This window comes from Balearica regulorum, chromosome 21 (assembly GCF_011004875.1).
Source record: "Balearica regulorum gibbericeps isolate bBalReg1 chromosome 21, bBalReg1.pri, whole genome shotgun sequence".
Classification (NCBI taxonomy): domain Eukaryota; kingdom Metazoa; phylum Chordata; class Aves; order Gruiformes; family Gruidae; genus Balearica; species Balearica regulorum.
In genome coordinates, this window is record NC_046204.1 from 2,550,138 (window position 1) to 2,576,159 (window position 26,022).

At 37.5% G+C, this 26,022-nt stretch overlaps 1 protein-coding gene across 2 annotated transcripts; it reads left to right on the forward strand.

The window, feature by feature from the left end:
• The first annotated feature begins 1,202 nt into the window (after nt 1-1,202).
• Nucleotides 1,203-25,035, forward strand: NADK (NAD kinase). Of its 2 annotated transcripts, XM_075773212.1 has the most exons (12): nt 1,203-1,417; nt 6,810-7,023; nt 11,889-11,972; nt 15,787-15,916; nt 16,435-16,543; nt 16,789-16,874; nt 17,152-17,254; nt 18,071-18,222; nt 18,741-18,840; nt 19,465-19,622; nt 20,647-20,729; nt 21,767-25,035. In XM_075773212.1, the coding sequence occupies exons 2-12, from the start codon at nt 6,851-6,853 to the stop codon at nt 21,912-21,914; spliced, it is 1,326 nt and encodes a 441-aa protein (XP_075629327.1). In that variant the 5' UTR covers nt 1,203-1,417; nt 6,810-6,850; the 3' UTR covers nt 21,915-25,035. The 2 variants fall into 2 exon arrangements, with proteins under 2 accessions (XP_075629327.1, XP_075629328.1); XM_075773213.1 differs by lacking the exons at nt 1,203-1,417; nt 6,810-7,023 and adding an exon at nt 8,288-8,385.
• Nucleotides 25,036-26,022: the final 987 nt, after the last annotated feature.

Genomic DNA, 26,022 nt, shown 5'->3' on the forward strand with positions numbered 1-26,022 from the left:
TTTAAGATGAATGCTTTGACTCTGTAAAACTTAGTGCTATATTGCTTCCTAGTGTCATGTTGTGTTGTCCCTTTACGGTTTGAATATCTCTTTCAGCATCTGAAAGATATTTGAGTCTCCAAGACATCAACTTCATACAACTATGTATTGTTTCCTTAATTCCTTGCAGACTGGGCTCTTAAACATTGTCTGGAAGGAGGACTAAAGAGAAATTGTGACTCAAAATGCTGCACTTTCTAGAAAGTGGTGTAACATTGCCTATGGTATTTCCCCACATGTAGCAACTCCTTCCTCTTTTTCAAGTTTGTTTTGTCATTTATTGACTGTCACTTCTTTGCAGTTTCCTGAAAACATAAACTTCTGCATAAAGGAAGAAGAAAAAAATCCCAAATTTCCACATTCTCAAATGGTGTAACTTCTCTCACTTTGTGGATTTATCCCGATATACAATCCAGTGAGCTACACGTATGAATCTATTCTATCAGGAGTATTTAACTGATGGTCTAATGAAGGATTAAGGTAAAAGTTTGTGACAGTTACTGCAGGGTAGATGGGTGTCAGTGAAGCGTGTACAACCAACCACAGCCATAGCAAAGGGATGCAAAGCTGCGGCACGAGCTAAAGGGCAGAAAGCGGACGAAGCCGGTTGACCGTACACACCGGTGCCCGTGCTTAGATGACGTCGCAGGTTAGAGTACGCGTCTTGCAAACCTGGCACCTTCTAAAGTGCGCTGTAACTGAAGTGTCCGGTCCCGTACTTGTGGTTGGCCACCCAAGAGATGACTGCAGAAGTTGCAGTGTTATGAACAGACCAAAGGCGCAGCAGGGTAAGGCTTGGCCTTGACAAGTCTGCCGTTTGTGTACTGTGAGGAGGCTGCGACTGCTTCTCCCCCGCTGGCCTGTCGCTTGGTCAACGCTGTTATGCTGGATTTTGCGGTGGATGTTGAAGGGTTGTGCCCTGTGCTCTTTTTTTTTTTTTCTCTCAACCTTCTGTAGGGGTCGTCTTCTATCTGATGATAATTTCTAATTGAAAGTGAAAAGCGAGTAAATGGAGATAAAACCGCCCCTGTCCCGCTCCGCGTAGCAGGACGCCCGCGGGCCCCATCGCGCATGCGCAGCGCTGCTCCCGCTACTCCCCGCTGCCCGGCGGCTCCGCGCAGGCGTGTGCAGGGGCGGGGCGACGAGCCCGGAGGCGGTGCCATCACGCATGCGCGCTGCCCCGCCTGCGGGGCCGACGCTGCTGAGGAGGCGGGGAGAGGACGATGGAGGCGCGCAGGGTCCGCCGGCCCCGCTCACTGCCCGGGAGCAGCCGCGGCCGCCGCCACCATCACCACCACCACCGTCGGGGTCGACGTGCCGGCCTCTGAAGGGGCAAGGGGCGGGACGCTCCGCCGGGCCGGGGAGCAGCCGGGACGCGGTGAGTCGGGGGCGCTGGGAGGGCGGTCGCGCTGAGGGGAGCCCCCGGAGAAGCTCGGCCGGGCCAAGCGGCCTCCCGCGGTGGGGTGGGGGGGCCGGTGCGTGTCCCCGCGGGGGGGCTGCGCGGCGACCCCGACGGGGCCGGGGGCAGGTGCGGGGCGGCCCTGCCGGGCCCGCTTGGGCTGCCGTCCCCTGGCGCCAGCGCGGGGCGGGCGGGACCCGCGGCACCCGCATCCCCTGCGGCCGGTCCCTCGGGCCGGGCCGGCGGCGCTCGTTTGAGGCGGCAGCCGCGTCGGGGGGCGCTCGGGAAACTGCGGGCAGCCGGTCCCTCCGCGGGCTTCCAGGTAACGCCTGCAAACCCAGGGGAACTCCAACGGGAACACACCGGCGGCGTGCTCCATAACGTGAGCGGTACGGAGCCCGGAGGTAGGGCAGCGTCCCGAAAGGATAACGAGTAAAACCACTTGATCTGACCCGCGATCTCCTGGGCACACGTCAGGTGTGTGCGATCCACCTCCGCGTTTGGTTTGACATCCGCGTTTCTGACTGAAGGGATGGCGGTGAGCTTTAGGTTTTTAATGTTTGTTCCTTGGTGTTGTAGGTGAGTGTGTTGGTGTTTCCGAAGCGGAGGGGTTAAGAACTGGACTTGTTTTGTTTTCCCTGGGCATTTAACACGTGATAGTGATACTATCTGGTTTTTAGTAGAAATAGCACTTGAGTATGTAATAAAAAAACGCTACTAAATTTCAACTGTTGTCAGACCGCTAGATTTCAATATGGAATATTATTTTCATGTGTTTTTCTTCAGGTACGCTAGAATAGGAAGTTCTAAACTGAACAAAAAGGAAGTTTTGTCTACCCGATACACTTGTTCCTTCTTTTTTGGAGAGGGGGTTTACTGCCTTTAGGGATGGAGTCGTATGCATGTAACCTCTATTCGAGCGCTTTCTGCAGCAAAATGTAACAATAAAAAAAACTTCCCCACAGAATTAAGTGATTAAGCAAACAGGGGTCAGTAGCAACGGGGCAAGGGGTACCGTTTTCGGATATAACACTGTCCTATTATGCTCTAATGTGAGGTTGATAATAAGGTACAAAGTGAGGAGTTTTGAATGACTGATGCAATTTCTAAGGAATTAGTAGAAGTACTGCAGTCTTTAAGGCATGCTAAAAGTAGTGTGAGTATTTGGGGTGGGTGGACCCTGCAGTAATCCTCTGATCTAGGGCAATGCATTTCACAGGAAAAGTTTGTTACGAAATAACACTTTACGAGCATGCTTATTAAAAAAAATTAAATTGCTCAATGATTTGCAGCCTTATCCTCCTTGTGTAGCTGCTTGCATTGAAAGATCCTATTTCTTTGTATGCTGTTCAGTGCAAGTAGTTGCCTTTTTACATGCGAGCAGGTACAACTCTTACTTGGCCACCTGGATGTGGATTACATATGTATGAAAGCTTAGTAGAATTGTTTCAGACTTCCTTTCTAACGGGGACTCTTGCAGTCTACCAGGAGCATGATTCCTTAATAATAGTTGAACAGTGTAGTAAAGCTTTGGGGATGTTATGGTATTGTATCCTTCCATATAAAGATGATTTGATGAAAACTCTGCAAAGTTTTGGTTCATTGGAGCGTTCATTTATAATGACAGAGAAGTTGAAGATGGGAGACTATGGTAAAAGGTAGGATACGTGTGAGCTACTTTGTGTCGCCATCACAGAAATTTGATATTAAATGTTAACACTTCAATTGTTCTTCTTCATTCTGTCATGCTGAACATCAAAATACATTTTTGGTTTGTTTGTGGGGTTTTTTGTTTTGTTTTGTTTTTTTTTTTTTAATTTTGGACATGACTTAGACCAGAGCAGCCTTTTCACTAGTTTGTTGACATGTGCTTAAAGTTTTTGGATCTAATCCTGGAAGCTGTTCAGTGATAGATTTGTCCTTGTGTCAAGTCTGCTTATTTAATAAAGGTCTTGTGAGGGAATGTTAATTAAACAGTACGTGGTGTAAGCTGTAGTTAAAACATCCTGAATTGGAAAGTATTACATGGAAGGAATATCAAGTTCTTGGGCTGTATTTAGTAGGTCTGTACACCGTCTAACTTCTAGTTTTGTGCTAATCTGATTTTCTTTACTGGCAGCATCTGTCAGATGAAGATACTTCAAAGTGGAAACACACCTTATTTATTGCTTCCCATATAAATTATTGTTCTCTGCATCTCTTAGTTAAAGGTGATGCTGTGGAATAGGATGCATATGTATCAACTGTTAAGTTACTGAGAAAACTAATGCTACATAAACTACTTCCACAGATTGTTGCATTTCCATACACTTTGTTAACTCTTGTTGTAATTTTAATTTTCCTAGGCCCAGATCAAGCTCTCAATGTTTGGATAAAAAGGAATGAGGAGTTGATAACCTATGTAATAGAAAAGCAAAGGAAAATGATGTACTGCTAACTACCTGGGCTTGTCAAATTTCTGTGTTCCCCTTTTGCAGTGCAGATTTTTAAGAAATAGTTACCTAGAATTCTGACTTTTGAAAGTGGATGCATAGTGCAGATATGTGTATGTGGATTCATGAGTATCTTTGAGAAATATGCTGTTGAAGAGATAGGAAAGAGGAGATGAGAGGCTGCTCGCTACTGATTTTCACTCTCAATACTTCTGAAATCGTTTATCAGCAGTCTGTATTGAAAGCTAGCTAATGATACAGGTAAAACACAACTATTTTGTATAATTTCCTAGCGTAATTCTGTGAGGACAGGGTTTATTTTAGAAATAGCTGGTTTCTAAATTTGATAATAAAACATAGTTGCAGAGGTTGTTGGTATCTGCTTTTTCTCCTCCACCAGATCTAGTGTATTGTTTTCCTGTCTGGATTAGTCTTGAGGGCCTGATGTCCTCCATTGATGAATAATAATCTCCATAATTTTTATTGGCTCATTTTAGAAAATGGAATGTATTCATGTACACTAAGCACTAACTTTGACTCACTATAATAGTTTATATATTGGATAAAGTATGGTACTCCAGTAAAAATATAGTCAGATCTGTAATTCCTTAAAAATCAGAAAGATGGTAAAGTATGTGGAAGTCTGGCTATATAAAGATACTGGAGAAGCCTGTTTGGATCCTATGAAATAGATATGCCAGACACAAGAATTATTTCAGGTTATAAAGAATAATCCTTAGATTTAAAAGTAAAAGTAAAGGTATTAGATTTTTTTTTGATATGTTGATAGACAGGCCTTGAATAAGTGCATTACAAGTATGAGTAGCTACAAACAGATGGTAAATGAGTGTCTAGTTTTCTGATTTCCTGTATGGCTTATTTAAAATTATTTTTTAATCTATTGACTAAAGCCCTCTTTTTTAAAAAATTCAGAACTTTAAAATTTTGAGTTCTTTCTGTATTTGCTGAGGAGGACTGTTAATTCAGAATCCAGTTTGCATGGGGGAGCTGGGGGGAATCCATCAGAAATGCTGCTTCAAGTCTATCTGGAATCTCTGAAATAAGAATGGTGAATTAGTTTAGGTTATGATTTAAAGAACAAACAATGTAAGAACTTTCCTTGTACACACATAGAAAGACCCTTTCCAGTCAGAGAAATGGAATATCTCATTTTAAAGGCACTTCTTTTCTGAAACTCAGATATCCGAATGCCTTATTTCCTGTAGCTGGTTCAGAAACAACCAGCCAGACACGTATTCCTGAAGCTTGATGAAGTTGTGATAAAAGGTAATGCAAATTAAAGTCCATTAAAAAGAATTTATCTTGTTTGAGTCAGAATTTACAGTCTGTTTTACATACGTGCTTACACAATCAGAGTAATTATGTGCATAAATCAAATAGCTGGCACAAAATTTATATTGAGCTTAAAGTTTCTATAAAAATAGAGTTATGTTTTTCTAATTTTAGTTGTGACAAATTATAAATGTGTTGAAATTACTGTTTCCCAAGTCATGGTCACAGGTGATACTAAGCAATGAGTAACCAACTAGTAAATGTTGATATCTTTACAAGGGCAGGATCTTATAAATTATTAATGGCTGACAGTAATTGTACCTCTATGTAATGGTGTTCTCTTAGGGTGAAGCCTGATCTACAGTAGGAGCAAAGGTATTTTCTACTTTAACTAAATGGTGGTTCTGTCTAATTTAGTAATAAGCCAGTGATCATTCTAAAATTACAACTTCATTTTGTTGATGCTTTTGTTATCTAAAAGTTGAGATGCTGTGAAACATAGTACTGTAAAATTGTGGAGATTGTCATCCTCTGGTAACTTTACAGCCAACTATCATTATTCTATGAGTATATTCCAGAGCCGTAGTCTATTTTAATGGTTACAATAACGTTATGGTCCATATCCACAGGATACAGTGGGAAGCACATCTGAAGTGATGAAACTGTTTTAAAGACATCTGCAAATTTTTAATGTACCAACTTGTTCCCTGTTTTGAAATCAACTGACTTGAGGAATGCACTGTTCCTCTAGACTGCATTATCTTGGATACTATTTGTTTATAGTTTGGTGTTTATTCGTATACAGAAAATTACTTTCTATTTATATTCTGATAAGGATTCTTCTACTTGGCTCAAATAATGATGAGAACTTACCTATGGGACTTCTAGTACTTTTGGGGAAGGATGGTTATTTGAAGTTTGGCGTTTGGTTTTTTTACTTCTGCAAAATTTCTGTCTAGCCAGCTGTTTATCTTTTATTTGTGGAAGTGAAATACTTCACATTTGTCCTTATTTCATCTTGTTTGTTTTGGACCATCTCCCAGGTTTGTCACAAATTATTTAAGAACTTCAGTATTGTCCTCCAACATGTTTTTGTCTCTTCTCAGATTGATATTAATCTCATTTTTGTGATGAACTGAAGTTTATTAAAGTTCTCTGTTGTGTTGTGTTTTTGTGGGGGTTTTTTTTGGTTTTTTACTTACTTTGACAGGTCTTTTTCTGTTCTATTGAACAAAGGAAACTAGAATATTTTAAGCTCTATGTATCACCTAATAGGAAACTTTATAGTTTTACCTGAGTCTTGATTCCTTAGCAAATATTTAAAGCTTTCCTTCCTCTTCAGTATCTAAAATAAATTTATTTTGTCCCGTATATAACTGGAGACGTGAATTCATGCTGGTCTTTAAACAACTTTGTGTTGAGGCTCTTCTAAATCTGGAAATGTATGTGTTTTAATTCTGGTTGTTTTAACTTCCAGTGTCTTTTGATTACCTTGAAGAACTTCTCAGTTGCCCAGATCCTTTTGAGAAGTTCTTATCAAAATGTGTAAACTCAATGTTTAATACTTACTGTATTAGCTTTGCTGATACTGACATTTTTCTTTTCTCTCCTCTCTATCCCCTTTCTCCTGGTGTTTTTTTCCACAGGAATTGAACTTCTCTCTCACTGAGGCTCCTTCACTTCCAGTATGGAGATGAATCGAGAAAAACTGTGTACCAGTAAGGCTGATGTGAGCTCAGATTCTGCTTATCGTTGCTCAACATGTCATGATGATGAGGAGTGGAGCAATACTAGCCGGGGACGAGCTAAGTCACGAAGTTTGTCTGCTTCACCAGCCCTAGGAAGCACCAAAGAATTTCGGTATGGCTCTTGGTTCTTCCTATTGTTGCTATCATCAAGAAAAATGGAAAGAAAAAAACCCAAAAACCCAACCCAACCTAACGCATTATCTAGATTTTAATTTTTGCTCCTCTTTTTATATAACTGTAGTCTTGCAGATGTGACAAGTGATAATGAACAGAAATAAAAATAGTGTTTTGTGGTAATAGAGAGGGAGATGATTAGTGAACCATCCTATTGTGGTCCATGCTGTGGAAAGAACTCCATTTTCTGAAGCAGCCATGTAGGTGGTCATCTCTAAACTGACTTTCATGTGAATAGGTTCTGGCTGTTTGTGAGGCTTGCCTTCTGTTTCAGTGTTTCTTGGGAGATCTTAAACTGCTGCTTGTGGGTATTTCAGCAACGTTCTATATGTGCATATAGAGCTTCAGCAAGACAACGCATTACTCGTTTGCTTTGTATGTGCTATGTAAGTGGTGTCTGAAGTGAGTCTGGATTCAAGAAAGTGTTTTCATCTAGAAATGGCTATATGAAATGTAATACTTTTTTTTTTTTCAGACAAACTGCACATAAACCTCCTTATCTGTAGCATCATATATTGAAATTATTTCTTAGTAAGAAAGTAAGTTAAGAAAGTATGGATATATTTCTAGCTAGGAGAAGTTCTTACAGTATAAAAGCTTAGAAGGTTATTGCTTATAAGCAGATAAACACAAAATACTAAATTGCAAATTTGAGGAACCCATTGTGCCCAATCTTTAATGTACTTAAAGCAGGACTTTACCTCTTGCTCAGCAAGTTGCTTTTAAGGGATTCTTAAAATGCACTTCAAAAGGTTGTTAGTCCAAAACGAAGGCAGGAAGTTAAAGGTGGGTGGTAGACTGAGAACAGACCTGTAATCAAAATGGCATGGCTGTCAAAACAGGTGTCTGCAGAGTTCATGGTCTCAGAAAAGAATCGATCAACAGTAGAGACACTTCTGAACATGTTTACAAATGCTCTAGCTAGAGCTCTAGTGCTGGGTATTAAAAACCTGTATGAGTATTTAGGTTATATGGTAATGTGAGGCAGCACAAAGTAAGTTTGTGCTTGCAGATTGTTTCACAGCAGTGAGAAACACCCATTTTTCTTTAAGCCAAATTTCTAATCTAGTTGCAAGGCTCTTGTCATGTGGACAGCTTGGATAGAACTTTTGATTTTTGTGATCTTTGGACCTGTTGTAAATATTGAATAGCGTGCTGTGGTAGCAGTGTGTCTTGATCTTGTGGGAAGCGTAGCAGAACTTTACCTTACGTACTTTGTGACGCTCTGTAAAAGCATGGAAAGAATCATGGAGGAGTTTCTCAACAGATGAAATTCTCGTCCAGAGTTACTGCTTTGCTGGTAGGAATGTTCTTGCAAGGCAGAGTGTACACGGGTGAGGCTGAAGATGGCAGGGGGAAGCTTTATGGTGTAGGGAGTCATAATAAAAGCCTTTATCTGAAAAGGCTAAAAGGTTAGGAAAATACTTGCTTTGCATGTGTAGTTCAGAAAGGCAATGTACTTTAATTCTTTTGGAAAATGTTCACAGAGGACTCTGCTCTGACTGCACTGTTCTAGCTGCTATGTTGTGTGTCATACTCAATACGGAAGACTATGTTAAAAGTGTGCTGTAAAACTGGTCGTTTTTCCCTTCTCCACTTAAACCTTTAAGAATTTAGACTTTGTAAACCTGTGTAAAAGACCATGTAGTTTAAATTTTTGTGTATTATTATCTTCTAGCTAAATAATGACTTCTTTTTTTAAACTAGAAGTGATCTTTGTAGACCCTACCCATTGTGGGTTTGAATTAGGGTTATCGTTTGAGATTTTTTTTTTTCATTAAGATGCTCTGCATTCATTCACTGGCTGTCTTCAATTTAGCGCAAAATTGTCACAAGGCAGAATGTCAGAAAGTGGTCTCGGGCTTGCCGTGTAGTATTCAGACTGAAGTAGTTGCCTATCTGCTTTGAACTGACAGGTGTATTTTCCTGAAGGATGCATAATTTCCAGTGCATTGCTGCTCGTTCTTAGCGAAGACAGTCTTTCTACAAACAACTTTAAATTCTGTTCACTCAAACATTTTACCTTCTATTGATTGACTAGTGCATAGATTGAGTGCTAATAAAACCAAGTAAAATCTCAACTAAAATGTATACCAATTATTAATTACAGCTTGCAGAGAAAACTTTGAATGTTGTGAAGGTCAGATGTGGATATTTAATGCCTCTTGTAGGAACGGATTTTAGCCAATTACTGGGAGTGGCACAGACCAACGACCTGTGTTTGAAAGAAGGCAAAGATGACAGTTATTTGGGAGAAGTTTGAGTGGAGCAAGAAGTGATGTTGCCAGGGTGTTATTTAACTACCCTGATTTCAAGTGTAACTAACTATTCACAAGTAGATAACGACTTACCATTCCTTTACACATATTGGTACACACATTAATCTCTAATTATGTCAGTCCTTGGTCATTTTTCTATTTTAATATAAATAAGGTAAACTTTATAAAACAGTATTAACCTTATCTGACTGGATTAGTCATGCCTGGACGTATAAATGGAAAAAAATTATTTGAAAAACAAATACAGTTTCTATGTGTTAGATGTAGGAAATGAAATACTAATTTTCATTGTCGGAATTCAGATCTCACCACACGTATTTTATTGGACATGGAACAAATAAGATGTTGCTATTATTTCTTAATTACATCTTTTTAACCTGTCATCTGGTTTTGATTTTTATTAGATTTCTGAGGTTTCTTTTTACTACTAAGGGTGAGTCACCAGGTTAGTCTGAGCTACTTTATGATATATGCAATAGAAGGCAGTGCAGTAATGATTTGTTACTGCCAAGCAATAGGTTAGTTACCAGTTCCTGTGTTAATTGAATTAAGCACAGGAAAAGCATATTTCCCTCTTCTTTTTAATGGAATAATTCTAATAGTATTTACATAATATTTCAACAGTTACATCACTTCAGTACATTTTACTCCCATTTACAGATTTGCTGAAGCAAGTGGGAGGGAAGTCAGGCAGAACAGTTCTGACTTGCTCCAGATAATCTCATCCTAGAGCTAGGAGTAATCCTGTGTTCTGGGTGGGGTTTAAGTTTGAGGATAAATGATGTTTCAGAGCTCCTGTTTATTTGAAGACAAATATCATATTAGCTCTTATTAGATAAATAAGTGGAAAAAAGCATTTTTTTCTAGCTATTCAAAACTAAGGCCTGGTACTGCAGGTATATGCCTCCATATACCTTAGAATTGAAGGATTTGTGGTTTATTAATTTATTAAGTGCAAAGATTTAAAGAACAAAAAAAAGTGTTTAAGTGATCAGGACACCATTACTGTGACTTGACCATGGCAAGAAAAATCTGAAGGTGTTGCCTTGGTGTTGGAGATTTCATTGTAAATGCTTGCTAAGACTTACACTGGGAATCTTCGTTTATATATGTTACTGTACCTTATTGAGATGAAGAGCACTTGTTAAGCTATTTTCTATGTATTTATACCAGATATAATCATTCTGCATGTCCCATTCTAAAATTGCCTGTTCTTGAATACGATGTAGTGCTTCAAGAAATCCAGAAAAGAAAGTATTGTGGGAATTGTCTGCAGCAGTGAAGCTGATGTCACTTAGGAATTGATGCACACACCGATGATACACAACTTTGTAGGATTGTAGGGTTTTTTGCCAAGAACATGGCCTAAAAAATCCAGTCTTGAGCTTATTGTTTTGTTTGTATGCTTAGTTGTTTGCTTGCTCATTGTCAACAAAGATTAACGTATGCCAAAATATTAAGGAGGATAAAGTGCTTATACTATATACACAAAAGCCCTGGCTTATGTTTTGTATTTTAATTAATTGATCAGGCACACTTGTTAAGTGAAGGTTGGGAAACTACTGAATTGCCTAACAAAAACTGACCGCTGCTGCTCTTTCACTCAGCTGCTGTTATTACAGAGATATTTTGAGTTTCTTTTGAATATTGCCACCAGTGTCTCATTTGATAATTTCTCAGTTCTATTTAATAACTTCCTACAAAATCTGAAATGTTCAGTCAACTACTACTCAAGTACCTGGTTGAGTACTCAGTGTAAAATACTTGTCTATGCTATCATGTTGACAAGTTTTTAGGATTACAATAAATCGAGGAGTTGAAAAATGTGCCCTTTAGTTATTTACATTCCTTCTTACTCTAGCTTAAAAAAAATCAAGTTTTTTTTTTAATATGGAAGAATTACGTAGCGAATTCTGAAACAGGAATTATCTGTGCTTTGTTTCTTAAACATAGGATTTTTCCTTCTCACAGTAGTGAGACCTTGGGAATGGATTATGTGTTTATAATTTGGGATTTATTTACACCTTTTTTTTGGTCTCTGAGACACATGTTCTGTATTGTAGTGTCCAGAAGAGTTGGAACTAAATAGAATCTTTGCAGGCTTGTCATGAATTCACAGAACCGACTTGAAAAAACTTGATCGTATGCTCTTTGAGGCTTTTTGCTTCCTTTGTGCAGAGTGAAGATGAAATTAATAGAAGAAGAGTATGCGCGTGGTACTAATATTTAGGAAGTAATTGCTCAGTATGTGGAGGGGGTAAACTGTGAGGCTTTGGTTAAAATCACTTTCAAGGAGTAGATACAGGAGTTAAGTTTTAGATTTGAAATGTGATAGCTAATATGTGTAAAATTACATTGGCTGGTCAACCACAAGTGTAGGTTTAAGAAATGTACTTTGCCCTGTACTGCCTAGTGCAGCATTTTCGAAGAAGCGGGTTTGGTGCGTGGTGAGCTAATTATACCCAGTTTGTCATCACATTTCTTTTACTTATTGATTTATTTTTTTAAAAATATATATTTTTAGGAGAACACGCTCCTTGCATGGACCATGCCCAGTGACCACATTTGGACCAAAGGCCTGTATGCTGCAAAATCCTAAAACGATTATGTAAGTACATGCCAAATGGATAGTGTGAGGCTTAGTCTATGTGAAAGGAAAAAAGTTCGCTTTTCCACTATTCGCCCCCTAATCAGCATTGTTTGTATTTTACCTGATATTTATAGATTTTCATGTTGCTTGATTGCCAGCTTGGCGTCTGCATTGCCAAAACTGGCCTGCCATTTTCATCGCACGTTCACCATTTAAAAACTTGACCTGAGAGGAGAATGGATAGCACTGCTGAACAGTATTCTCAAGTAAAACTCCATTAGATGTGCATTGGCTTGATCTGCGTGTTGAAATTTATAATACGGGTTTGAATGTCATTGGTTTTGTTTCTCCCAAGGGATGATAGGACGTACTTGGTATTTCTTTGTATGGATTTATAGTGGTTTTGCCAGTTGGAATACTTTCTGCAGGGTAACAGACATAGAAGGAAATTAATTTTACCGGTTTTATGTTACTAATTCATGAGGTTTTCTTAGGCCCACTGTCTACTACCTAAACTAATGAGAGTTTTCTCAAAGCTCAGTATATCTATTTTGGAAAAAAAAAAAAAACAAACCCAAAACATTTCACATAAAAATACAGCAGGGCATGTGAATACTGTTAAGTACTGAAGTCTTATTTAGATATGTTTTGCATAATCTGCAGTCCATAGTTTGATGTCAACAATGGCAACTATAACAAACACTTTCCAACATAATTGACAGTAAACTTGCCATGGGTATTAAACACCCTTGTAGTAATCAAATTGTTATGGAGAAGCTATTGGTAGCACTTTATTTATTGCATCCACTTGAAATCCATAAAGTGCAGTGTTTCTGAATGATAGAGGAACACAAATTTTTATGGACCACACAAGGAAAGGAGGAGAAATTGTTATGTGTACTGTGAAATCTGAGGAAAGGCTTCTCCCTCTCTTGGCATTATATGTTTGAGCTGGTAGTTTGAATTTTTGTATTTGATTTATGGCACTTTCATTGTATGAATATCATTAAGGCAAGTTAGCTTTTAGACTGCTGATAAGTTTGATGCGAAAAAAAGGGTTGGTTTCTGCTTAGCAGGCATGTAAATGTTTTAATTGTGTAGGTTGGGTGGTATAAAAGCGTTGCTTTTTACACTGCGTATTATATACTTAATAAATGGTGTCTTGGTCAAACGAGGAATGTCAGAATTCTACAGATTAACTGAGTTAGTGGTCCCTATTTTTGTCACTTTAAAAAGTTTTATTTCATTGTCCTTTTAACTGAAAGTAAGGTATTTCAGTTAAGTATTTATTTGCCTGGATCTTTTCCTACATCGTAGTAGCCTTCCTCAAAACAGGTTGGTGGTATCCTAACTTTTCCTACAAAGGTCTGGCAGAAATCTTGTGGTGTACAATAACTATTAGTTTCCTCATTCTTTCTGCCTGTTCTACAGTTGGTGGCTTGGAGTGCTGCAGCTCATCAGAAAACCCAGTCTGGCTGGTATGTTTTCCCACCTGACTGGAGAACACGCTCCTCCCCATGGGCTGGGCCAGCCTGGTGCAATGTAATGACGGTGTCAAGATCAGTTGAGTCCAGAGGCTGCAGGCGATGCTAAGTGCATGCTACTTGCCAGTGAAGAGATTGCTTGTTCAGAATAGCTGGGGAGTAAAGGGCGCTCCCAGGGCGTTGAAGGGAAGGGCTATTTGAAGACCAAATTCTAAATCAATATTCTTAGTATATGTGAGGTTTTTGTTGTGGCTTCTGAAAATGAGCAAAACCTTTTTGTTTGGATTTTTCTTCTCTACAGTGAGTAATATTTTTAAACTGTCGTCACTGGAGAAAAATTTTTAACAGAAAATTTTAGGTTTTATGTGTGGGCAGAAGTTAGTGAAGGTCTTGGTGCCTCTTGAAGTCTTGATGACTGTGTTGAAAAACGTGCTTTCTGAAGACTGTTATGTAAGATGACCAGATGAATTGAATGACTACTCAGTGAAAAAAGATTCAGGTGCTTGTGGTGTTGAGGAGAGGGGAGGTCAAATACCTGTTTTAAAACTCTTTCTTGAAGTTGGACTTTTCCATATGAAACCTTTTCTCTGAAGATCTGTAATAAACACTTTATACAGGATTTTTCTGTAAAGCCTCACAACTTCTTATTGGGACTGATTGAAATACTTAACTGGGAGGAATTTTCAGAGAAAAATGTTTTCTTTTGAGGCAGCTGTTTATTAATAAAGTGATAAAAGCCTCAGCTTTTTTTTTTTTTTGGAGTTCTTACACTTGCATGACTTCTGGAAAGAAACATGAAGATCTTAAAGCATGTTATGAATAATATTCCATTTAGTAGAACTACGGGGAATTGGTGAGTACAGTTGAAATAGGCAGACTGGTTTGAATGAAGTCTGTGTTAGTTCTAGGTTTATTAAGTGAAAAGCAGTGCTGCAATCTTTTGTTCTTTGCCAGCTTTAGAAGGTAGCCTAATCATCTTGAAATGGTTTTGGGGGTGTTTTCTGTACGTGTGTTTCCTAAAGATTTGAGGAATTTAATTTTATGAAATGAACTTTAGTAGAAAATGCTTCCTTAGTCACCATTTTTTACTGGGAAATAGCGTATAAAACTTCAGCTTCGGTTTCTTTGCAACTGTTTAGTAGCAATGAACACATTAATGCAACTCTTCCTATTTTATTTTGATTTGATTTGATTTTCAGTTTAGCTGTTGGTTGGTTGGTTAGTCAAGTCAAAGGAAGCCTTCCAAATTCTTAGTCATCTCAGATTCATGACAGTATTTGAGACCGAGTATGGTGCCTTCAAAACACCCTTACGCTGAGCCCGGGGGTTGCACTAGGCTATCTCCAGAGGTGCCTTCCAACCTCTAGTTTTCTATGATTCCCTGACTGTAAAATACCATGAGATGAAACAGAACGTACTGTTGGGAGCCTGATCTGATATGGAGTGTATCTGCATGTTTGTATTCTTCTGTGTTATGTAATAATATTTAGAGAGTGACGGCACTGTTTGTTACTAAAGGTTATCATCGGTATTAGACTACTTCATTAAGCTATGGTTTCTGCTGTATTTATATATAGAATATAGGCATTTTGGAAAGTAAAATGAACAGATAATTCCACCTCCAGCATCATCATCTGTTTTTATTTTAACCCTTGAAGTGCTAAATCCAAATCTCTTTGTAAAGTTGGCTTGTTCAGCATTTATACTAATCTGCTTTGCTTTATGGATTATATCCGCACTGTGTGGAAAAGGATGGGATGCTTGTTATATGCAAAATACAACTGTGGAATTACGTAGCTTGGAAGTAGATATAAAAGAAGGAAAACACAACTGGATATTCCTAAATAATCTAAATTTATTACAGAGCAACATGAGAGTTCTGTTACTGAACCCTCTTGAAAGCTGCAAAATTGTGTACGTATATTTAGTTCTTGAGGTTCTCAAGTCTTAGAATGCTGTCCTGAAAATAGGCAGGCAGTAATTTTAAAATACTTTTTAAAGTGGTTTTGGGGGGGGGGGGGTGTGTTTGGTGTGGGGTGGGGTGTTTTTTTTTGTTTTGGTTGTTTGGGGTTTTTTTAATTTAAAGTCGTAGTTGTGCTACTTTAAGTGTTATTGGCACGGTAGCAGTTACAAGAATGGACACCTTAATACTGTGTTACCATCTTACTATAGTAAAGCATTGATTGATTTCATGGGGGGAAAAGCAGCATTACAATACAAACTGTTGCATCTTTCTTTCTATTGTTCTAGGACTGTGTGCCATTATAATTAAGGATATATTCTTAACAGACCAGAATGTTGTCAAAGCGAATTGTAGTAACATTGTCTTTTTTTTTTCTATTCTCTAGGCACATTCAGGATCCAGCAAGCCAGCGGTTGACATGGAACAAACCTCCCAAGAGTGTCCTTGTTATTAAAAAGATACGTGATGCCAGTCTGCTGCAGCCTTTTAAAGAGCTTTGTGTGTATCTTACTGAGGTAATGAAATGTGAATTCCATTTTTTACCATAATTAAAAATTTTATATCTAAACTGTTTTCAATTACTGATTCTGTTGAATGTGGAATGTGCAGAATTGTATAGTGCAAACAAATCGTTATACCCATCGCCACTGGAAGTAGTAAAACTTGTTTCAGAGCTTAAGATCAGTACTTAAGTACTTTAAGTACAAGAGCTTTAAAAAAAAAAAAGCAAAGTCAAAACTCCAGGGAATGTGATATAAAAAGCTTAATCCTTTAAGCCTTGAACAAACATAGCAATGCTACTGCATCATGTAATCTATATTCCAAAGTTTAGTTTATTAGGTGGTCTGTACGTGCTGCAAAATTCTCATTAGAATTAGATGACACAGTCATTAAAATAAACCCTAGAACCAGCAGATGCAGTCCATTTCTGTTAAATATTATTTATATGTTTTTAACTAGTGCAAAGTATGGGGAGAGTCAAATATTTTGTAATTTTAAGAGGTATTAACAAGCTTATCTTACCTCTCTTAAGGAGAACAATATGATAGTGTATGTAGAAAAAAAAGTATTGGAAGACCCTGCTATAGCTAATGACGATAATTTTGGACCAGTGAAGAAGAAATTTTGCACGTTCAGAGAAGGTATGGTAATGATTTCTTGAAAATAAAGTTGAAGTATATTGCTTATTTGTCTTATTTCCTTAGTCATTGGGTCAAGTTTGTTAAACTAATGTGTTTTTGCAAACAGCTGTTGTTACTTTTAGTTGTGTGATTGGTGTTTTTTATATTTGTGAGTGAATGTTGGCGTGCTGCACTTAATTTATGTTAGGAAATTAAGTCTGTTGATAAGACTTAATTCAAAACTTGCATTTCAATGTTGCTTCTAGATTATGATGATATCTCCAATCAAATAGACTTTATCATATGCCTGGGAGGAGATGGGACCTTACTTTATGCTTCTTCACTTTTCCAGGTTGGTCTTTTATCGGAAATAAAGACCTCTTTTCTTTTTGAAATATGTGAAGGGTTTTTTAACTTTGTTGTTGAGGACAGCATTTGTCCTTTGCTGTTCATTCCTTTTTTTTATCAAGCCTGTTTTACCCTATACCTTCTGAAAATAATTTATGTAATGTGTTGTTTTTGTTATGCACAGTTGAAGTTACATCAATAGTCAAAATATTTACAGCCAATTAGTTGAAGTATGAATTGCTCTTATTCAGTAGTTTTTAAATTCTTTTCTTTATTGATAGGGTAGTGTACCTCCAGTTATGGCTTTTCATCTGGGATCCCTTGGATTTCTTACTCCATTTAATTTTGAGAATTTTCAGTCCCAAGTCACTCAGGTTATAGAAGGTAAATTTAAGGGGACAAGGTGTGGTGTTTCTTTTTGTTACATTTTCTGTAGATTTTTCCAAGACTAGTAAATTTTCTTAACCAACTCATTTAGGTTGTCCCGTAAGATTGAGTCACAAGAAATGTATACTAAACCAACAAAAGTATTGCGTTGAATTGACCCATTCAGTGCTGCTTTCCATACTGTTCTAGAGAGGAAAAATGGCTAAGATATAACTTTGTCCTGCGTGGAGTAAACAAGTAAAAGATGATGCAGAATTTATGTTAAATGATAGCTAAATATATAAATAGAGTGTAGCTCTGAAGTCTGTTTCTCTAATCAGTGCAGTCAGGCAAATAAAATATTTGAGGAAAAAAATACTTTGTCTCTTCAAGATGAGGTTGAGTTGTGTCCAAAGTAGATTCCCGAAAAGATGTATAAAATTCTCACTTTTCTAGAATGTTGTCTTTTAGTAAGTGTTTCTAATGCACTAGTTTTCTTTAAGCTTAGCTTTTGTCTTAGAGATGATCACATAAGCCTAACAGTGTTTTCCAATCTTGATCATGTCCATATAAAACTTAAATTTTCTTTTTACATAATGAAGAAAGGGAGGAAGGACTGGGTTCAAATTTGACTTTAATTTTACTTGTCACTTCTAAACATTAGTTTTGAGCTTTAACCGAGTGTGGACAATTATCTTGTGAATGCAATTGGCAACGTTGAAAGCATGGGCAATAGTCGGATGGCATTTCATACAATTTGCTAGTCATTACAGGGTCTTATTTACTGTAGTAGCATATCATTTTTGTGTACTTTCTCCTATATTTCACTTCTAGGCAATGCAGCACTTGTTCTACGAAGCAGGCTGAAAGTGAAAGTAGTAAAAGAGCACAGAGAGAAAATGACGGTACAAAATGGTATAGAAGAAAATGGAGTAGTGTCTACAAATATAGAGAAAGAAGTGGGCAAGCAAATTATGCAATATCAGGTCAGAGGGCAAAATAAGCAAAAGAACTAATATGCTGTTTGTAAATTGCTGTGTACTTGTTTTATTATAACTTTCCCCTTTTCAGTAGTTTACTTACATTAGCCCAGTAGTGTGGGACTGATCCGTATTACTGTGTTTCACAATCTGTGCACTAAATGATGAGGAAGTGGTGTACATCATTATTTTCTGCAATCATATGTGCTAATATTGTACTTTCCTGTAGTAATATTTTCCTTCTATTTTGAGAACAAAATAGTAGTTCTAAAATGGGATATCCCAAAGACTTTTATAAGTGAAAAGCCCCGCATGTTGTTAGTAACCAGCATCTGGAAACAATGCTTAACATCAAAAAACTTCAGCTGGCACTTGCTAAGACAGAAGCGTAAAGAGAGTCTAATTTGGCGGGTACTAAATCAGCAGGAATTTTTCAAAGATCTGGAAAGCGTGTTTCGGCTTGTCATTTATTACATTGCCAAGTCAGCAATAGCGGGCTGGTGTAATATTTGATGTCATGGCAGGTCCTAAATGAAGTTGTAGTGGATCGTGGTCCTTCTTCTTACCTTTCCAACGTAGATGTCTTTCTAGACGGACACCTGATAACAACAGTGCAAGGAGATGGTGAGTCCGCTTCTTGAGTTAAATTGCTTATTGGTTCATATGTAAACTGTTGCTATTTTACTGGAGGATTTTCTCATACGGAAACAAAATCTCAAGCTTCAGTTCTCTGGTGACAGAAAACATCAGTGTGCAAAGAATAGGGATGTTTATTCATTGGTAACTAATGCATTCCACAACAAAGCATTAAAGTGCTGTAAGCTTTGGTTATGGACTTGTGGAGGCAAGTGGTGGTTTCTTTGGGTATAATAGGGTAGGGCTAAGGGCAAGAAATAGCTCAGAAAAAGTTTGCTTGAATATCTGGAGTTTCCTGAAGGTGTGAAGGATCTCAAAGCAGCTCATGAAATACAGTTTATCTTTAAAGCTCTTACCCTTAAAAAAAGGAATGTCACTTTTACAAAGTTGTGTAACCTGAGATCTAGAAGTTTATGCAACTTATGTGAAGCCATAGAACAAATGTGCTGTGCCAGGATCAGAAGAGACTTTCTGTGTATCAGACTGCAATTCTCCTGTGAAATATAAGTTGATACGTTCTCTGCTTCATTTTCATAACAGTGCTATTTCTTATTTGTCTTCCAAAGTAACACATTGATTGGAATGTAAGTGAAATTTTTGCTCCTTTCTCAGGAGTCATTGTCTCAACACCGACTGGTAGCACTGCATATGCAGCTGCAGCAGGAGCTTCTATGATTCATCCAAATGTTCCTGCAATAATGATCACCCCAATCTGCCCTCACTCGTTGTCTTTCCGACCTATTGTTGTTCCTGCTGGGGTGGAACTCAAGGTTAGCTTCTGTTATGTTATTTCTAAGTTAAAAACGTTTTGCAACAACCATGTGAACCTTACCATAGCAGAAGAGGTTAGGAAATGCTGTGTATCTCCTGCATCCTTTCATTTGTAGGAGGACCAGATCAAGTCTGGTTGAAGAATGCATCTTTGTTTAAAATGATATACCCACTAGCAGAATACTTTACACTGCTTCCTACTGGATTGTAGGAGAGGAATGTTCCGCAAAATGGGCATACATACATTTGCATTCTGACTAATAAAATCTTACGTAATTTTGGCTAAAGTACATGTAAATCAGTGGTTAGTTTAAGGCAATGAAAAATCCTACATTCATGGCTAAAACAACAACTATTGCAGATTTTTAGTATATTTGTAGTTATCTGCAATTCACTAATTATTTTTTGTTAATGCCGTCTTGCAGAAAAAAGGCATGTAATACTTGAATATAAAATGAATTTAGTTAATGTGTATTTTTTGTTCTTGTTTCACAACATAAATCAAATGTTTATTCACAGCACTGCTCTCAGTCCACAATTACTTTCATGTCAGTAGGTGTTACTGGCCAACGGCAGTCAGTTCTTTTCTCTTAATAGTAATGAATGTTAAATATGAGGAAAAACTTCCTAAATTTGACAGCTTTAGATTCATTATCTATTAAAATCTATTTTTCTGGATTAACTTTGTAATTTTTACTTGAAAGAGATGCTAAGTGAACTCATGTAACTGAATTAAAGCATGCACTGGCTGTAACTGGAAGATCGTTCAGGTTTATGACCTTATAATTACAGAGAAGGGGGTTTATTGCATGTAGAAGAATATATGTGTATATACCAAACGTGAAGGTTTGGAATTTGTCTGGTCTGTTACTGTACTGTTATTATGGACAGATTACAAATTTCAGTGTAACTGTAAAGTTGTGAAGACGCAATTCTGAACTCAGAGGGAGGATGGGGGAGGTGTTTGTTCGTTGCATTGGGAAAATAAGTTTTGAACCTGAAGTTTAGTTCTCTCTTTTTCAGATTATGCTCTCTCCAGATGCCAGGAATACAGCATGGGTTTCATTTGATGGAAGGAAGAGGCAGGAAATATGCCATGGAGACAGGTCAAGCCTTTTTTTGATTGTAGCATCTAAGTAGAGAAAATACTGATTCATGCACTTCTCTCATTCTCTAACATAACCCTAACACCTCTCACAACACAAACTGCACTAAAAGTATTTAATTTCTAACTTGAGTTTTTTAGATCTTCCTGTGAAAGCAAGTGAAATGTTAAGACAAAAGCATGTAAACATAGCATGCTTGGCAAGGAAGATGGACATGTCTTTAGAAAATTCTGTAAATTAACTTAAAGATAAATCTTAGGAGTCTGAGAAGATGTAAGCTAGCAGGAATTGCATGTAAGCAGTGGCTCTGTATAATGCCGTATGGTTTAAACTGTGTTAAATTCCTGAACGGTTGTGGTCACTTACGATGCTGTTGCCTTGAGTGAGCAGAACACAGTGTGTGAAGTTTCCTCAGTTTTTTGTGCCAAATGTGGTGGCTTCTAATGGCAGGTGATTTAAGGCAACTGTGTGATGTGTGCCTGGTCGACTTGCTATTCAGGATGACTTCTTTCTTTTTTAATTGGTCCATACAAGTTGCCAGGAAGAAAAATGTATAGCTGGCATGATATCCATCTTGCCTGTTTGTATTTTCTGAGGTTGAAAGATCTATAGAGTAGATCAGGAGACTAGTAAGGATTCAAATGTGAGATTTGTCCCGATGTTAGATGCTAGATGACTTAGTGCTGTTGCTTATAGTTGAAACTTAAAGGCCAAGGCAGTAACTTACATTTTCCTTTGTCCTTGTGTTGATGTGAAGACCAGCAAAAGACTGCAGGATGTCATGGAGTGGGTTCAATGCTCTCACTGTGTCAAAGAATGCTGCCCACACTGCATCTGTTAACAGTTTTAAGCCCTGTGTTCACTCTGTTTAGATGAGCCTGCAGACTTGGTTATTGCTTGATTACAGAAACTTGCTGTTTTACCACATTGGCTGAACATAGCACTATGTTAGCCAGTGAATAGAAGATTTTTTTTATTTTTTTTTTAAATGCTTTTCATTGCCCTTGACTGACTGGGGTATTCCTGTGTTGTTGCAGTATTAGCATCACTACCTCTTGCTATCCTCTTCCTTCGATCTGTTTCCGAGATCCTGTGAGCGACTGGTTTGAAAGCTTGGCGGAGTGTTTACACTGGAATGTTCGGAAGAAGCAAAATAACTTTGCCGTTGAAGAAGAAGAATTCTGAGTGTCTACATCTAACAAGACTCATGGGAATGGAAAGTGGCAGTATCCCTTCTATCTGTTTGGGTTTTTAAGTTTTTGGCTCACAAGTGTGGTCACCATTTCAGACATACGTAGTGATTATAGTTTCTATCTGTCTGATCTGCTGATGGCTGGACATGATCATGCTACTTCCTGTCCAGCAAGAGTAGAAATGGAAGAAATTAGGCTCCGATTGTTGTAATCCAATTTGAATTTCCTTGTAATGAGCAATCTGAAAATGGATTATTTCTGATTGGTATTGACGACTGCATCTGTAGATTTGATTGTAACCTATAACTTACCAATAATGTGGTGGGCTGGATGTAGATACATAATAGAAAAGTGGCATTAAAATAGTCTGTTTAAATTGGTATATTTTTAATTCCATTTAAGACTGCTCTGCATGTAAAGGCTCTAAGAATTTAAAAAAAAAAAAAAAGAAACACAAAACAACCCCAAACTCCTTTTTGTTAGATTAAATACATCTTGCCCAGAACATCTTGCCCCATCAAGACAGCACTTAACATATTTTCTCCTTACTTGTGAATGTGATGCATTTATGAAGAAACACCCATGAAGAATGTTTTTTATGAATAGATGGAACTAAAAGATTTTTTTTAATATACATGTATATATCTTATGCCAATTTGAGCAGTGTTTGACCCTTGACTGTCATCACTGTAAATATCCACAAATAGCATGGATGAGCATTAGCGTGGGCTTAGCTGTTTATTACAGTGATCTCCATTTTTGTAGCTGAGCTAGTTTATAGCTCTGCAGTTCCTGTTGATGGGAATCATCAATGTGTTTTCTTATTTTTTTGTTTGATTCTCTAGAATAAATGGTAGCATTAGATACTATAAATTAAAAAAATTCTCCAAGTGTTCAAGAAGAATCTGGACTTCAATTAATACTATTATTGTCTAGTTCCACTATTATCTTGAAGAAAAAGAATATCCTATACCACGCCCTGAATGCCCTCAACCTCCAACTCTTGGTGCTGAGTAATACAGAACGGGATACTGCATTGGTAGGCTGATAAAGGAGAGGACACATTCCCAGCAGAGTAGCAACGGTGCCTTCAGCACACTCAAGATATTCTAAGTCTCGTATTTACTTTTTTAAGATGCTTTCAAATGTTTCTTACTTCTCTGTGTACATATTTTATTGTATGTGCTTTTATGAAAGAAAAAAAAACACAAAAAGCCCAACAAAAAAGTAGTTGGGGAAAAAAGGGTTTGTACTGTACTTTAACTGAGAAATATCAAACCCAAGTATAATGTTTACATTTATGTTCTCTGTGGTGCAGTCTCATGATCATACTATCCAAATTTCAGCATTTTCAAAGTTTTGCTGCATTGGTCATTAAAGGAATGGACATTATCTGTTAAATTTAAGCCTATGACATAATATTGTGGAGGAATTGATTTACTGATTAAGGTGGGATTTCCTTGGAAGTGGAGTGAGAGGCTCTGTTGAACTTTTCATGATTGTCTTAACGTTGTTTATGTGGTCCAAAGTGGTAATGGGAAATGTATTAATTTCTGAACCCTAGCTAACCTGCTGTCCTCTGATGGTTTAAATAATGCATCCTCCATTGTGGATGCTGCCCTAGTCTGTCTAATTTTATTAAATCCAGGTGAGAGCACTTTTCCATAAGAGATGCAAACTCTTTGTTAATAATACAAATCACAATGAAAAATGTGTTACTATAAATTAATACTCAGTTTGTAAATTTTGTAAAATAGAATATTGGTTTGATTTGGTCTAAATAGACAAATTTTGTGATATCTTGCAGAATATCCAGATAGGTTTTGGGATTTATCTTTCACTTGAACCTGCAGTAATTGTTTTATCACTGTTTTGAAGCTGCTTACGGGTTTCCTAGGTGGAGTATTCAGTTATTTAATAACTGCTTACTTTTTGAGCTGTAGAAGTGTCAGACTTTTTGGTTTGAAACTATTTTATTTAAACATGCAATAATTGAGAAAAGGAACAGGGTATATTGGCTATATAAATGTTTTGTGAAGTGGAAAGCAAGCAGAATACTAGGCATGCTAGGAAGTGGAAATCATTTTGCGGAAGTGAGGCGAAATGATTAATGAGCCTTATCTAGTATTTTTTTAAAGATAAAACTATATTCAGCACTTTTTATTTATGCTTTTTATAATAGTAAAGCTATTATTGACTAAATTGCTGAACTTTAATTTTTCAGAGTGCATAGTTCATGAAATCTGTAATCAAAACTTACCTAACTACTTTCTCTAGATTAGATCTAGATTAGGAGGTGTCTTTAATATCACGTACTGCAATTGCATTACTGGCTTGGAGGCTTCTGCAGTTTTGCTTGTACAACTATTCCCGCTTGATACCAATCTCATTTGGATCACTGATCAGCCATGTAGAGCTACAATCACTGACTACAGGAAAGTCACACAATGACTTTAGTCTTTGCTTTTTCTTCAAAAAGCTGCGTTGATTATAATGGTACTAGCTGCTTTATATCAAAACACAACCCAAATTGTGTTAATACATTACAAATTTATCGAACTGTACAAAGTCCCCTTTCAAGGCCTTTAATCCACAAACCAGCGATTCATAAGCAGGCTAGTGAGGTTTAAACAGCACTCAAGTTTTGCATATTTAACCGCTTCAAGTGTGGGTAACTTCTGTTCAAACCACAGCTTAACCAGAAATTAAGATGTAATGCAGACTTGGTTATGTTGGCAATAAAAGCTCATTTTGCTGATGTAGCTTACTCAAAGTAGCTTGTTTAAACTGTGCTAGTAAAATAGGTTTTTGCTGATTAAGAGCAGTGTTTCTAACGTAAGGGTTTGTAAATGTCACTGTACCTACAAATCCTTTCCAGTCTACAAAGGGCCAAAGTGGAAGCTTGGAAATTAAATTTTTTTTTAAGTTATTCTCTAGTAGAGAGTTTAAGAAGTTATTAACAACTGATGTAGTATGGAATAAAGCAGTGTACTGAATTTTTAAAAGAGGAAAAATTCTGTTACATACTGTTAATGCTTTCAAAACTTGTTTTAAATATTGTTGAAAACAAATATTTTTCAATCCTTTCAATAAAATCTTTTTGTAAAGTTGGATTTGTAAAGCTGTATTTTGACTGTTGGGAATATAAAATTAGGTATACACCGTTACTTGCTTGGAAGGCAAATTTCCAGTGTGGAGTTTTGATGCTTTGTCTCATGGGACAGTAGCATCTGTTTTCTAGAAATATACTGGAGGCTTTTTTGAATATTTACGTCTGATAGCAGTCTTTTCTCAAAAGTTTCAAAATAAAAGCTGGATTTGCTGTGCAAGTTGAAATAAATCTTCTGTACAACTAATTGGGCTACATTAACTACTCAAGAATAGAAAAATGAGGAGAGAAATAAAGGCAATAATCTGAGATAATTTCATCTTTAATAACAGATGTCTGAACCAGTTGGTTTAACGATTGTCTATGTCCAGGATGAGAATGGCTGGGCAAAAAATAAAGTGCTTCAAATTAGAGTAGGTGAAAGAGATTGTCAGCAGATGATGACAGGATTGTGTATAGGGAAGCTTTCACAGATCCAGCCTAGCAGCCCTTATCCATACAAGTATTAAGTTCAAGACCTTGTGAAAAAGAACAGGCAGATTTCCCCAGGAATTTAACAAGACCTTAGTCAGGAATACGAAGAGTTTTCTGTGAAAATATGACTGTTAATTCCCCAAGACATAATAATACATTTCTGCTTTTGGGGAGATAAATGTTTGAATGTAATCTCAACTTTTTACCTTCTAAGGATACAATTGTTTCTGCCATCTCCTTGCTATGAAGATAAAGGGAGCATAGCACAAGCCTACTTTCTTCAGCTAATTTTGACAAAGTACAGGCCTGCTGCAAGATCAAAGTCTTTCCTTAGTGGTCCTGCTCTAGGCAAGACCTGCTGCGTGTTTGCTTGTTTTAGAAAAGGACTGAATATGCTTAATTGTGTTCCTCCATTTCAGCAACAATTCATAGTCACATTTTGACTTGTGGGATGAAGTCAGAGTCATCAGCCGGTACTCTCGTGCTTTCTCTTGATATTGTCAGCTGTATGCAGGCT